The sequence below is a fragment of the Podarcis liolepis genome (assembly GCF_965112155.1).
Source record: "Podarcis liolepis genome assembly, chromosome: Z".
Classification (NCBI taxonomy): Eukaryota; Metazoa; Chordata; class Lepidosauria; order Squamata; family Lacertidae; genus Podarcis; species Podarcis liolepis.
The window spans coordinates 40,552,786-40,568,654 of record NC_139570.1 but is presented as its reverse complement, the minus strand read 5'-3'; the positions used below and the strand labels follow the sequence as shown (position 1 = coordinate 40,568,654).

Below are 15,869 nucleotides of genomic sequence, written 5' to 3'. Positions count from 1 at the left end.
CCAACTCTGCCTTTAATACAAAGAAGAAATGTATCCAAATATATTTGACAGAAGACTGACTACTATATAAACAGGAAAATTGTTAGTAGGATATCCAGTGCAAATAGCTTAGAATCCAAAAAAAACTACAGATACATACATAGCAACCCAAGTGCCATTTCCTGCTTTGTGGATATAGATCCATACGCACATACAGAATCCACAAAACAACACTGATCATTAAACTGTGAAATTGGGCTAAATCAAACATTAGACATATAAAGGCAAATATTATTTTTGTGGTGGATAATGAAAACATGAGTTTTCCAATGGAAATAGACTCATTTCCTAAAACATAAGTGGGGGGGGGAGGCATCTCTATGTGCACAAAAGTTGGATTTCTAGATTCTAAGGGGACTATTGTTCCTAGTTTTATTTTAGACAATCGGTACAAAATGTAAACAATCATAAGGAAGATAATATGTAAAAGCTACTAGATATCTTCCAATACTGGGAGGTCTGTTCAGAACCCAAAAGCCACACTGGCAACATATCATCAAGTAATAGGTTGCGGCTGATTTGTTCACTGGTCCAGGGACCTATCTTCTTTACTACCTCTTTGTAGCCTTTTGCTTATAATTAAAGTTGCTTATAAAGTTTCAACATCTTGGGACTGACAAACAGACATGACTGGATCCTCCCTAACGTCTCATCATTATCTTGACAATAACCAGTGTAAAAATTTACTAAATCAAGTTTCAAAAAAGAAAGAAGAAAAGAAAAAGCCCAAAGGTTGAATGTACACTTTAAAAAAGGAGATAGAGGAAGATATCAGTCAGGATCCAAGGCACTATGAGATTAATATTGTATGTTCAATGGATTCTTTAACTTATCCCCGTCCCCCCATATTTTTGAAGTGGTGGGTCTGCTGTTTTTGGAGCCCAGCCATTACATATAAAAGTCTCTCTCCCACCTATTCACACTCCCACGACATCACATCACCTCAACTCATAAAGGATTTGCTGCTGAGAAAACGTAGCTAAATTGCAACCAGTAAAATGTTAAACAATTGCAAGAAATGGGAATGGTGTTTGCTATTTCATGCTTCTCACTGTTTGAACCATTTTTGAACTGTTTTAGTTACTTTGAATTTTTGCCAAAGCAACTTTTGTTTCTGAATCTTAATATCAGGAAGAAGGTTAGTGGGCCTTTTACAGACCAAGTGCCGGTACTTGCAAAAGCATTTCCCATCAACTCATCCATTCTGACACTGTAGATAAAGTGATGGCCAAACTTGGCCCTCCAGCTGTTTTGGGACTACAATTCCCATCATCGCTGACCACTGGTCCTGTTAGCTAGGGATGATGGAAGTTGTAGTCCCAAAACAGTTTGGACATCACTACTGTAGATGAAAATGATGATGAATAGCTCACAATACTTAAAAAATATACATAACAGACATATTTTACCCCTTTAAATTAGCCTAGTATAGGAAAGATGTAGAAAGATTTTGTAACTAAATACAATCCTACCTAATTTCCCTCCCCGCAAGGCTAAGAGCCCATGAATAATGTTTAGTGGAAAATATGGGTGAAATTGAACAGACATTCATTCAAACAATGCAAAACCTACAGGAAGAAGATCAATGAAAAAGAGAATAGCACTGATTTGGTCTCTTAAAATGTCAGTGTTGTACTCTCATTAAATGGCATACAGTAATTGCCTTAAATAGACAAAATACAATCTTATTACTATAGCACAAATGATAACTACAGCATATAAACCACTTTAATAAACCCCTCTAATAAATCTTGGAATAACTGAAATTGCTCCAGTTTTTGCTGAGATTTGTAACTGAACACCTCTGGCAGGACTGAGTACAATGCAAAAGTGAGATCTTGAAGAGGAAGAAAGTCACATGGTCTCATTCCAATATACATTGAGAACAACTACTGTACAGTACTGGCTTCTCTTATTTACTTATTACAGGCAATGACCAATTAATGTGCATCTGAACAATGCACAATTGTGCATGCATGCAAGGTGCCAAACCTGGAAGTGACCTGAAAATGTTACTAAACAGGTCACTAAAAGGGTGGAACGGGGGCAGAGCAGAACGGGGGGTGCTTATACATGCTCCGCTGATGTGCACAGTGGCCAGGAATGAAACCCTCATGCAAAATGGTCACCAACTGTATGTATTTATTCTGGCCAAAGCTGCCTGGGACGGTAAACAACAAACACAATACAATTTATTTTATTTTGTTTTTAAAAAACCAATCTATATTCTCAAAGATAAACAATCTCAAGGTTGGCAGGAACAATCTATTTCAGCCAACAAATGCCTGGGTGAAAAGGAAGATTTAAAACAACATCTAAATGTTAATAATGAGGGAAGGAAACACAACTAATCAGAGATGGCATTCCATAAGTGAGGAATCACTATTGAAGAGGCTCTGTTTCAGGCCAGCTCCAGCTGGGCAACACCTACCAGTGGCACCACCATCATAGCGTCTCCTGACAACTGTAAGATCTGGGATAGTTGATATTGTGAGAGGTAAACTTTTAAGTACTGTTTAGGGATAATAAGCTAGTTTAGGGCTTACTAGTACAAACACTCTTAATTGGGCCCAGAATCTTACACTGGCAGCATCCTGCACTTTCAAAATTGGTGACACCTAGTCTCATTAGGCTTATCATCCTGGCAGTCACATGCTGCATTTCCAGACCATCTTCAAGGCAGTCCATCACAGAATATGTTGCAGTAGTTCTGACAAACAAGTCACTATAGCATAGACTACTGGTGACAGTCTATCCCAGTCCAGCAACAGCTGTAGCTGGTGAAACAGCATAAGCAGGGCATACACAAACCTGATTACAGAGGCCACCTCAGACTCTGGTGACAGAAATCCAGGAACATCCCCAGACTATTAAAATCCAAGAACATCCCCCAGTGGGAATGAAAATGCTCCCAGAGCAGGAAACCCACCTAAATCCTGCACATGAAAACCACTCACCCACAGCACTTTCATCTCATTAGGATTCATCTCAATTTATTGACCCCACTCAGGCCATCACCGTTTCTAGCCTCTCATTCAGAAGGAAAGGGAAAACAGAGCAGCACCATGCTCCAAATCCCCAAATGGTAACTCCCAAATGTTTCACATAGATGTTGAATAGCACAGGAGACAGAATAGGCTCCTGTCATAGGAGCCTATGTCAATAGTCCCCTAGTATTACTTTCTGGTAGTGACCCTGTAGGTAGCAGAACCTCTCTAATACAGTGCCCCCAACTCCCAATCCTGTTGTTCCAGAAGGATACTATAGTGAATCTGTCAAAAGCTGCCGAGAAATCAAGGAGAAGCAACAGGGTTGATTCCACCCCATCAATCGGGGTGACCAAGGCTGTTCTGGTGCTAAACCTGGGTGTTAAACTAGACTGAAATGGGTCAAGGCCCACCTACCGGTATCTTGATAACCTGTAATTTGCTTCTCCCAAACATATCTGCAGCTGACTAGCAAATTGGCAACTGCTTTCTTGAACACCCTGGAGACTGGGTAATAGTTTTCTAAAATCTCAGGGTCCATGGAGGGCCTAATCTGGAGGGAGAGCAGCACCAACTCCCTCACACAGTGTTATCAACCATAATGAGCAGGGATCGAGAGGGCGTGTAGTTGTCATCACCAGTGCAAAGGTCCTGCCCAAATCCTGAGGCTACAACAATTTGAAACAGCTCTGCTGGGTGGTTTACTGAATACACAGTGGAAGCTAAGAAGATGCCTCTACTGCCTATATTGAGACAAATCCACAACAATACTTAAGCCACATCTGCTCTAGCCGTTGGGATGGCCCACTTCGTTGACTGGAGCTCCTGAGAAAATCAAGGAGCCACCTGGCTGCCACATGGAAGTCCAGGGTATTTATAAGTGATTGTGTTGATGGCCCTGTCCATCTTGCAAGGCTAGGGTCTTGAAAAGAGCACCAGACATGCTTTCTGGAAAATTTCTCGAATCTTTTGATAATCCACCAGCTTCTATCACTCTCTGGGGGCTGGCCAACTTCCAGTCATGGTTATCAAAACTTCACCTCTTCTCCCTTCCAAGCTCCATGAAATAATGCATAGCAAACATACTAGTACAGAATAAACAGGAAACTAAGCTTTAATGAATTGTTTTTTAGGCCATTCAAATGGTCTGCATTACAGAACAGTACCATAATTTTTTGAATTTAACATGTAGTCAATTTTATGCATATAGTACCTCAGAGATTGAGAGAGGGGAGTATACAAAATAAAGTCCACAACAACTTACTGCCCAGGTTTTTGTCAGTCTGAAAATAGGTGCGCTTTGCAGAGCTGATACCACAGACATGAGGGAATGAAGGTTGTTCAGTTCTAGAAGTTTCTGAGGAGGGAGGAAAAACAGGCCAAAAACCCATCAGTTTTCCATATGGGGTTGGAATGTCCTAGCTCATTCAACAAAATAAAATATGTTCCAAGACCTCACTCTTAATATTGTAAAATATAGAACATACAAAAGAATTGAATGCATTGTGACATGAAACTACAAAATGTAAAGACCAGATGCAAAGGAAACAGATTGCGCTATTACTTAGTGTTCACTTTTAATGCTTATAATGCAAGTAAGTAATAAGCAAATTACAAAATTCAGCACGCACAACACTCATTAGGAACTTTTTTGCTATACAGAGAATAACAACTTACTGTGCAATTCAGAAATATAAACCTGAAGCCAATAGGTTCGCCTCCTCCCTTCAAAGTGGGCAATGTGTTAGATAAACAAAACTGAGTAATAAGCGATATTCACTATATATGGAATGGCTCTTGCGTTTGTTTGTTGCTTTACAAAATGTCTGGTCTCCTTCGTGAAAGTCTTTGCCCTATTCACTTAAAAGGGGTTTTGATTTGGGTGTGTGAAAACAGATGAGCAAATATTCTGATTTAGCTGGTGAGGCATGGATGGGGGGTCTTAACTCAATAGATCGAAGTTACTTCTGGACTGGCTTACGACAAACTTATTCTCTAACACAGAAGGGCCTTCCCCTCCACTGTTACTAAAGTTTATCATATTCCCATAGATCTGAGAGCTTCCTTACATGGTTGGGCTGTGGTGGGGAATCTTACTTCATAAATATAAGGAGTCTGGGGATGAAGCAGAGACGTTTTACCAACTTCTTAGTTTTGCATTCTTAGGGTTATCACTCATCAAAAAATGTTTTTAAAAACAAAAAGAGAAGTCATACAAATGATAATAATTTCTTGCCATCACTCCAAATGGCTATTCAGAGTTTACTTTTAGCCTGCTAGCATTTGGATCTGATCAATTTCTCTTCAGAGATTTAGCACACCCCTAGCAAATTAAAATATCACTATCCAAGTAGCATATACAACAGTATTTAAGCATATTGGTAGGCATATTAGCACAATTGATAAACATCAGAGGGATATTAGTGCAACTGATAATAAAATCAGAGCACCTGGAATTCAAAATAACACATTTCTAAGTCTTTTTAAATGATATTAATTCAAACTTATATTTTCAGAGAATAAAAGAAATGGGAACAAAAATTATCAATTATCCTATAGCTGGCAAATCTCCCAGGTGATTTCAGTCTTCCCCAGCTTGGACCTGGGGAAAGGTGGGCATGCAAGGCATTGGTCCTTGTGACACAGACCAATCAATCTGTTACAAGTTCCAAGAGTGCAAGAAGGTCTTTAAAAAGATGAAGTTGCCATTCCCCATGCTAATGTGGGTTAATTAAAACTAACATTAAATGTTAGTCTAGGAAGTAAGACAGAATTCTGATTTTACATCTCTCTCAGATTACTTTGGCTAGGAATTGGGGCATTCCTTAAAACATTTCAGGTCATTTACAAAAATATAAAAGGATAATCATTACTTGGGCAGGAGACGAAGGGGAAAGTGCTAGATTCTGTTGTCTAGGTAGCATGCATAAGCGCTAGGATTGACTGATTTGTTCGCTGTCTTCTCAAATGGATTTTGCACTTTTAAAGTGGAAGAGTTGATGAATATCACTGGCTTAGCCAAATATGTCATTCAGTTTACCTCCTGCAGGGGAGTATGGGAAATTTCTACACTGTCTTTGCAATCCTCAGTTGTTCATTGTATAGGCAAAGAAAACTGCTCAAAAGGGACTGTTCCCTGTTCCAAAGCATATCTGGATTTGTTTTTCTCTGGATCTTGATTCTGAGGCTGTTTCCTTATCTGGAAATGTTACTTGATACGTTACATACATTACTTGATTAACAGCCTCCACAGGTGGGAGGAACATGTGATGAGTCTAAGTCTGAGCTAGAAGGCAGGTGCTGGTTTGAAATATGTCTCCAAAGACAAGAGTGAAATTGAGATGAGATGATTAGAATGATTACAAAGCCAATAATGAAACAGGAAGGGGAGAGGAGGTAAGTAAAATATGAGGAAATAGTCGGATTTGACATATGGCTACAGAGTGTTGGCTCAGCTTGCAGTGATATACTGCTTTTCATGGTGCTAGTTATGCAGCAGACTCTCATCCAAACTCTTGTTTACTTATATTAATTAGGTTTTTTTCCTTGCCACTTTCTTAAAGTGCCTCTTTAATTTAATAAAGTGTTCTACTGTAAACACAAATCACTCCTAAAAACTGAACACCTAATGTGTGGGCAGAATCACATGAGTTTCTCAACTGCAATTTACTGGTCAAAAAGCTAGATTTTGAATTTTCTTTTACCTTGTATGTAATTCCAAGATACCTCAATACAAAATAAGTAGTTTACTCAATATTTTCGAGAACTTGAAATGTTCATAAGCACTTCTATTAAGGTACTGAGTAAATTTACCCTGGGATTTTGTGTTTGGCAAAATGTCACTTAGCCTAAAGCTCTGTGGATGAGAACAATTAATTGACTGAATTCATATTAGAAGTAGCCAACACAGTACTGTAGGTATTATCTGTTCATATATACGGATAGATGTAATATGGATAGATGTAATACAGCGGTACCTCGGATTACATACGCTTCAGGTTACATACGCTTCAGGTTACAGACTCTGCTAACCCAGAAATAGTACCTCGGGTTAAGATCTTTGCTTCAGGATGAGAAAAGAAATTGTGTGGTGGCGGCGCAACAGCAGCAACACCCATTAGCTAAAGTGGTGCTTCAGGTTAAGACCAGTTTCAGGTTAAGAATGGACCTCCGGAACGAATTAAGTACGTAACCAGATGTACCACTGTAACTAACAACAATTTTTCTGCTGGCTAAATTGCCCCTGGTTTCTACAGAACACATTTTCTTTTTCAACAGTACAAGAGAAACAGAAGATGGCTATGAAGTGGCAAAAATATTTAGAGAGACTTTTATTTAAAAGCAAAAAGCTTACCTTTGCTATTTTCACAAAATGGCTCAATATTTCTGCCCTTATTTTTAATGTCTGTGCTGTTAAAATTTCTCGTACGACCCAGAAACTGACCTATGAAAATAAAAATATTGACTTTCATTTAATGAAAAAAGCAGGCTTCATTGAATTAAAACAAATTTGGTACCACTTAAGAATCTTAAACAACCGGCTCAGATGTGCAAAGCATGTAATAGTGCAAACCACTATGTCTACAAATAAGCATATTCCTATGTCAAAAGAACAGAGAGATAGACATTCTCTGTTTTAGAGAAAGAATGTGTTGAAACATCCACAGGAGGCAGTTGCAGCTAACTAACCCCAGTGCAAGATATTTCATACAAGCTACGTAAGTACCAGAACCTTTGTTGATATGAAAAGATATTGCTATTTAGAATAAGGCACTGTAATTCTCTATCATATACAATCCTGTAGAACCGCTCTAAGAAGTCATGCCTACTGAGTTATTAATAACCACCTGAATTCATCATAGTGATTGCACAGTGATTGCACAGTAAGGTATGAACATTACTGTGACCCAAGCACAGTTGTCTGAATGTGCTTCTTTCCTGAACTGAGTTCAGTTTTGGATTACAGAAGGATGATGTAAGTTTTCTTGGTATTCTATTGAGCCTAGTAACTTCATTGCTCTTTACCAGGCATAGGCAAACTCCAGCCCGCCAAATGTTTGGGACTACAATTCCCATCATCCCTAGCTAACAGGACCAGTGGTCAGGGATGATGGAAATTGTAGTCCCAAACATCTGGAGGGCCGGAGTTTGCCTATGCCTGCTCTTTACTAATAAAATCATTTATTTTCTACTCCAGTTAACATCTATATATATATGATAGGGCTGTGCTATAAATCACCATATCGTTGAATGCAAGTATTGAAATAACATCATGATATATGTTTCAACAAGGCAATATACCAGTGAACAAAAGGTAGAGACTTAGCAGCTTCCCAGGGGTAGCTTAGCTGAACCGATACTTTACAGACACTTTGCAGGTAATTACCAGGCAAGGTGTCTTCAGCTTTGTTTGCTCTCTCCCTCCTCCCTCCTAACCAATAGGAAATGACAATAAGCCTTCACACTAACCAGCAAACTCTTTCATCTTCACAGTATCTTTCCACTTAGGTAAAGGGACCCCTGACCAATAAGTCCATTCTCTTTGCTTGCTTGCCCTCTCTCCCTCCCTTTGATAAAAAGAGAGAGCTTGGTGGGATGAGGGCTTTTGCGGGGGCTTTTGTGGGGGGGGGGTGAAGGGGAGAGGAATTAGTTGGCCACGTTATGCTGAAATGAGAGGTTGGGTACTATGTGAGAATTATGGGGAAAGTGTTTTTTGGTAAACAGTACAGGCAAATGCATGTCTACTCACAAGCAAGCCCTACTGAATTTACTGAGGCTTACTCCCAGGAAAGTAGAATTAAGTTTAGTTGAACTCAGTGGGGCTTATGCATGTATAGATTTCACTTAGACCTCTGAGTGAGGAAGCAGATGCAACTTGACTACTAAATCACTTAAACTAGGGGAGGGGGCACTAGCACACATCAAAAGTATTGCGGCTAAAAGTAAGCCCCCTCCCCTTTTAGCAGCTTTCTTGCAAACCCATCTACAATGAAACAGCTGATGAAACAAAGGCAGGAGGAACACCCAGACTAAGCAGGATTTCCTTCCGTTGCATCCACTGGTAAGGGGTGGAATCCTGCTAAGCACTGGGTTCAGGTGCACAAGATACCTCCAGGCAGGAAGCTCTCTCATGCAATTGGACCAAGCAGAGTTGCCCTCTGTTCACATCAACTGAAATGGGACGGGGTGTGTGCAAAGAGAGGGCCATCCTGCTTAGAACTGGGCATAACAGAGTGCACGTGTGCCTGGACCAAGACACTTTGGAAGCTGCTAAGTGGGCTTTGGACAAGACCCTGCCTTATGACATCAGGTGTAGGATAGGTGGGTGCTGTTTGATCAAAATGGCCCATCAGGCCAAGACTAGCAGACAAGCTTCAGGTTTTTCACCCTTCCCATAGCGGCATGCAACAATAAAAACAAAACAAGTGAAAACAGAAAAAAATCATTCTAAAAATAAATAATGATCAAATGCTGTCCATGAGTAAACTAATATTTCTGGAAAATCTTGTCAACATAAAAAGCTTTTCGTATCTGATGAAATGTGTATAGTCTGGAGACTGTCTAATCTTCAGTGGGCACTGTGTTCCATAGGGCAGGTGCTGCTGTGCTGAAGGACCTGGTATGAGTTGTTATGGAAGAAACCTCTGGAACATTCAGCACCACAAGGAAAGCCTCTGTAGATGACCATTGTGAACAGGCAGTTGTACGGTAAGGCAATCCCTCAGATACCCTGGTCCCAAACTGTTGAAAGCTCTGTACACCAAAAGCCAAGCCTTAAATTTTGGCTGGTAGCACATTGACAACAAGTGCAGTTCCTTCAACACTGGTGTTATGTGTTACTAGAAGGCAATCCTGGCCACAAGACAGGCTTCCACACAATAATAGTAGGGCAGTCCTATAATCCAATCTCAAGGTTAGCAATGCATGGACGACTGTTGCTAAGCTTTCCCTGTCAAGAGCAGCTATAGCTGGGACACTAGCTAACACTGGAAGAAAGCAGTCCTAGCCACCATGGCCACATGAGTCTTCATTCATGGATCAAGGAATACGCCTATTCCACCTCCCTGTTCCCTTAGAAGAAGTGCAACCCCATCTAGAATGGGTAACTTCCTGAAATCCCAGGCAGCTATAAGTTTCTAACTATTAACAAGATAGGAAACAAGATGAAGGTTTGATTACTTCATAATTAGCTAATCCATCAAACACAGTTGTTAAAAATCCAGATATAGCAAGTATCTAATTGTACAGTACAGTTACAAATCCAACCTGCATTAAGCTGAGAGACAATGATTATGTATTAACTAATTAGAATCTTTACCTGATTAAACCTCCTTGTAAAGGCAACAACATTGGGGGCAAGGATGTGTTTTTCTTTCTTATTCCATCCACAACTTGCTAGTTCCTAGAAAATATAACATAATACCATCTTTAAAAAAATCTTTCACAGCATTAAATAAAACTTTCCATAAAGAAAACACACCAGCGAAGAAACAGGATTTTAAAATTCCAAATGGACAGAATTGGAAAACTATTATAGCTTCTACTAAAATCTAGTCACTGGATCCTTTGATTTTCCTTGTACTCGCAACAGGTATGTCCCCTATAATTCATTATCTTATTTTTAAATCCTGCCTTTCTTCTGCCTTGGAAACCAAGGCAGCACACAGGCACCCATCCAGGCACTAGCAGGATTCCGACCTGCTAATAGCTTCAGCAGTGTGTTGGTCTTATGCGCATTCAGGCGATACCCTAGGCCCTAAAAGTTAACGCCTGAGTCCAATGCTAAAGTAAGATGTATTAGCACAGACAGAATACAAAGAATGAGGAATACCAAGGCCAGGTTTTTTTATTTTTTTATTTCACTGATGAGACCAGAGACTTTGCTCCATAGTGAGACTTTAGCAAAGGAAGAACCCGTATCTCACTGACATCCAATGAAGCCGAATGTTGGAAGATTTAGGACAGATAAAAGTAAGTACACCTTCCTGTAGCACATAGGCAATGGAACTCACTCCCCTAGGAGGCAACGATGGTCACCAAGTTGGATGACTTTAAAAGAGAATTAGACAAATTCAGGGAGGAAAGGGCTATCAATGAATATGCTCTACCTCCAGTTGAAGGTAGCAATGCTTCTGAATAACAGTTCATAGAATCATAGAATCATAGAGTTGGAAGAGACCACAAGGGCCATCGAGTCCAACCCCCTGCCAAGCAGGAAACACCATCAGAGCACTCCTGACATATGGTTGTCAAGCCTCTGCTTAAAGACCTCCAAAGTAGGAGACTCCACCACACTCCTTGGCAGCAAATTCCACTGTCAAACAGCTCTTACTGTCAGGAAGTTCTTCCTAATGTTTAGGTGGAATCTTCTTTCTTGTAGTTTGGATCCATTGCTCCGTGTCCGCTTCTCTGGAGCAGCAGAAAACAACCTTTCTCCCTCCTCTATGTGACATCCTTTTATATATTTGAACATGCCTATCATATCACCCCTTAACCTCCTCTTCTCCAGGCTAAACATGCCCAGCTCCCTTAGCCGTTCCTCATAAGGCATCGTTTCCAGGCCTTTGACCATTTTGGTTGCCCTCCTCTGGACATGTTCCAGTTTGTCAGTGTCCTTCTTGAACTGTGGTGCCCAGAACTGGACACAGTACTCCAGGTGAGGTCTGACCAGAGCAGAAGACAGTGGCACTATTACTTCCCTTGATCTAGATGCTATACTCCTATTGATGCAGCTTGCTGAGAACCACGGAAGGGGAGAGTGCTCTTGTGCTAATGTTTTGTTGCTGGTTTTCCACAGTAACTGTGGGTCACTGTGAGAATACGATGCTGAACTAGATGGGCCACTGGTCTGCACCAGCAGTCTATTCTTATGTTATTGCATATTTCAAGGTGGGCAGGCACATAGGCACACCTTGATCTCTTATTTGCTGCAATTTAGGATGGAAATGAACAGAGAAGAAAAGTCTCAGCCATGTCCATAGGTGCCATCGGGGGAGGGGGCGTAGGTGCCTTGGCACTCACAAATTTCCACTCTGGGTGCCCTACCAAGGCCTGTCATGGACACAGACCCAGCCTGGAAGCAGGGCCACACTTCCAGAAGCACATAAGCAGCCACAGTGGCCCCCAACAGAAGCCCCACAGCAGAGATGGAGGCCCTGACCAAGTCACCGCCATGACTCCAGAGAGCCAGCACAGGTTGAGCAGTGTGCACCAGTGGGATGTGATGGCATGGTGTCACGTTGCATGCACGCCACTGGGCACCCACAATCTGGGGCCCATGTTGGTGCCTCTGACCATGTCCCACTCTCCAGGCCAAGGGAAAGGGTACCATGAGTTCCCACAACCTCTGGAACAGAACACAACTATGGTACCCTCTTTAGGATGACAGCTAATCTTCTGTGAGAAATGTGTTGGTTTTTCTAAGCATATTAAAAATTAAAAGTGATTTTCCCATTCTTTATATAGACCCATCCCTATTTTTCTAAAATTATTAGAAACCTTGATTGCAATGCAAATCCTGTTTTGCAATCTACCATTTTATTTAAGAAACACATGACCAAGTGACACCTTGTCGCTAAACAAAACTGAAATTGTATTTTCTAAGGAAATAATTTAGCTCCCTATTCTGATGAAATAATCCTGAATTTTGTGCTTTGCATATATATTATAGTCAAACACCTCTGTGGCTTTCCTACATCTTAACTATTTTTCAGTATCACTATGGACATTATAAGGCGGCTATGTCTGACTTAATTGTCAGCTCCATGGGGGTAATGTGCAACAAAGGCAAAACATTCTATGTGTCTAATGAGATTTGCTGTGAATTGGATGGATTAAAAGGATGCCCAATTAAGCAAGGACAGTATATGTAAAGCCCACCATAATTAATTTTCACTGGATAAAGTTATTACAGCTGCTTGTTTAATGGAAGGTATTTTAATGAAATCCCATTTCTGTATAACTAGAGAGCATCAGCACATGTTAGCACTTTTGCAATATCAATGTTTCTTGTGTTCACACATTTGGGTGAAGTGGTGCATCACCCTGTCCTGAATCAGAGACTTAATCAGGGCAGTGGTGTAGCATGGGGGCCTGGGGGGCCATGGTCCTGGGCACATAACGAGGTCCCCACATGACAGGCTTCTTCATTGAGGCCAGAGCTACAGGGAGGAAAGCCATGCCCGGGCCAGGTCTTCCGCCATTCAATGGCCCAATGCTGCCAGCCGAAGTGGCAGAGAGGAGGAGAGGCGGCAGTGGAGGCGGTGCCCCTCTACTCTGAGTGCACCCCCACCACACCACTTTCCGAGGCTGCGACTGGAGAGTCTGACCCCAGTCACACTCTGCCGCTGAATCAGGGTACTCTGTTAGAGGAGTTTTGGTGGAAGTCTCTGTCCAGAACCCAAGTGTGGCGCAGACAGGCCATAGAGATACCAGTGGCAGCCTTAGGATGGCTACCTTGGTAAATCAGCATATTGGGGGAGGCCATATTCCTGGGCACAACCCTGCTATATACGCTAGGTGCCAAATGGCTCCTTAAACCAGGCTTGCAGTCGCCAAAACAGAATGTCTAGTTGCTGTTTTTTTCAAATGATGCACTGACTATGATTGATTATCAGCTAAACATTTAGCTAGTTAAGATGATAATCTTGAGCTTGGTGAAGAACTTTGGGAACTTAAAGAAGAAAAGTCACTTGATCCAAGGACAGTTCACATATATATATTGGCCTATTCTGACCTCTTTTTCTTAATGGTGACTGCTCCTGTTCAGGCTGCACAATAAAAGCATTTTGGTTCCAGAAATCCATTCTGATTGTACAGATAAAATATAACTGATAGAATGCTACAGGATGGGGGTATTAGGGTGTGGAAACAGTCCAGATCCAATGATCCCCAGATGGTGGAGATTTCAGGCACCATCCTGGTGCCCAGGCATCTTTACTTGATCGCAAGTGGTTGAAAGCCAGTTGCAAAATGCACCTGGCAGCTGGCTAGTTTCAAACATTGCCTTGAAGCAGTTTCAACCCTCTGGTAGGAGGCTGAAATGGATGTACACCCAATACCTGAGCCAAAATTCCACCTACACCTGTAATCAATAAAGTTGAGGCCATTTTTAATCCAGATCTTTGTCTGTCTGAGTTCATTCTATCACAGATCACAGTACTCACTGCAAAGGAGAAGGTAGCACTGCGACTGGTACCACAATAAAAACCCATTTTTGTATAATTAGAGAGCATCAGCAAATGTTAGCGCTTCTGCAATAATATTTCAAAAGCACCTTCTATATATATTCTTAACGGAAAAGAAAATCCTCTGAAATGCCACGTAAAATTTATTTGACTTGGAGGTTTTATTACAGTAATGTCAGTGCAATGAATGTCTTTATTCAACCTCAGTGGCCTGGAAATGCTTCTACCCATCACTACCTCAAGGTAACAGTCCTCCTTTATGATTCTGCCAGATTCTCGCACGGTAAAAGGATACTGAGAAATATAGGACAATGATTTTTGCATCTATCATTTTAAGATTCCCACAAAATATCACTGAATTTTCAGTGTGGATGGGAATATAATACAGTATGACCATAAAAATGTGCTTAAATGCTGTCAACATAATATAATGACCACTATATTGTCATCTTATTGCCCAAACACTACAAACTCATTTTGGGATGTGGGCTAACATCAGCTCTGGTTCCTCAGTCATCAATGGATGGTTCAGATGAGGAAAGGGCAATTGCCCAAAGCATATGTGCAGCTATGCATACACTAGGAACTTCTTTTAAATGCCTAAAAGCCCCACGGAATTCATGAGCCACACTTTGGCCACCCTAATCTATAGCTATCTCCCACAAATCCTTTTCTGGAACCTCAACTATTCTGCTACCAGCTGAGAAAGTTGAAAACAGCTAATACCATAGTACCCAGACCATTCCTGTTACGTACATTTCTCAGATTAGGAGAGCTAGTCAAGATCATCCAAAAGGTTGGCTTTGTATAGTGCTTGAGTGGCTGATGCATTTTCCTAGTCCTGTTAACATAGAGCTCTGGAGACAGTGGGTCTTATGTAGCACAAACAAAACATTTCAATGTATTTGAATGCTTTTACTTTAAATTGGATATATATGCATACTTCAGAGCTATGCACACGCACAAATATAATCCAAAAGGGAAAAAGAAACATTATTTTTGCCAAGGGAAAAATGATAATTTCACATTATCCCTTGATGTTCCAAATACATTCTACAGCTTGCCTCCACAATTACTAGCTCAGGTTACTACAAATCTATATAGCTTTTGCATTCAGAATTAACCTACTGTGTATATAGCATCCTGGAAATGAGTTAACCAGATTATCTACCCTAAGCCACTATTAGCAACCACAGAGCTTCAAACAACTCTGTTATGCAAGTTTCTCCAACATCAGCTCTGTACTGTGGAGGTTATGCAGCCCAAGACAGGGAGCCAGCCAAAGCGCTAGAAGTCTGCCTCCAAAGAATTCTATAGGCATGTGATAGAATGTCCTGTAGGAATCCAAAAGCCCACATGTGCTGAGAACAGCGGGAAAATCACTTCATCTCCACCCACGCTTCTCAACACAAGTTTCCAACTTGTATTTGCTGTGAATAATGGTGCCAGTTCACACCTGTCAAGACTCGTGTCTCCCCCATGTGATAAACAGATGTCTGGTGGTCAAAGAGCCTGGAAAGCATTTGTTCACGTGGCACAAATCTGCTAAGCATGATAGCAGAACTGAAATGAGATTGAAGGGGCGGGCTACAAAAATAGTAAAAACAGGCCTGTAAATATCAGCAGAAATAATTATCACTACAATAAGTACAGGCCA

General features: G+C 41.0%; 1 protein-coding gene across 14 annotated transcripts in view; it reads right to left on the bottom strand.

Annotated features, from left to right (window-relative positions):
• Positions 1-15,869, bottom strand: part of RALGPS1 (Ral GEF with PH domain and SH3 binding motif 1) — a 216,892-nt gene that overhangs the window by 141,362 nt on the left and 59,661 nt on the right. For all 14 annotated transcript variants that reach the window (XM_083485893.1, XM_083485899.1, XM_083485891.1 and 11 more), the window contains exons 6-8: positions 10,345-10,428; positions 7,381-7,470; positions 4,291-4,383 (exon numbers count right to left, since the gene is read on the bottom strand). In XM_083485893.1, coding sequence (XP_083342019.1) covers positions 4,291-4,383; positions 7,381-7,470; positions 10,345-10,428 — 267 coding nt within the window. The remainder of the gene's footprint in view (positions 1-4,290; positions 4,384-7,380; positions 7,471-10,344; positions 10,429-15,869) is intronic.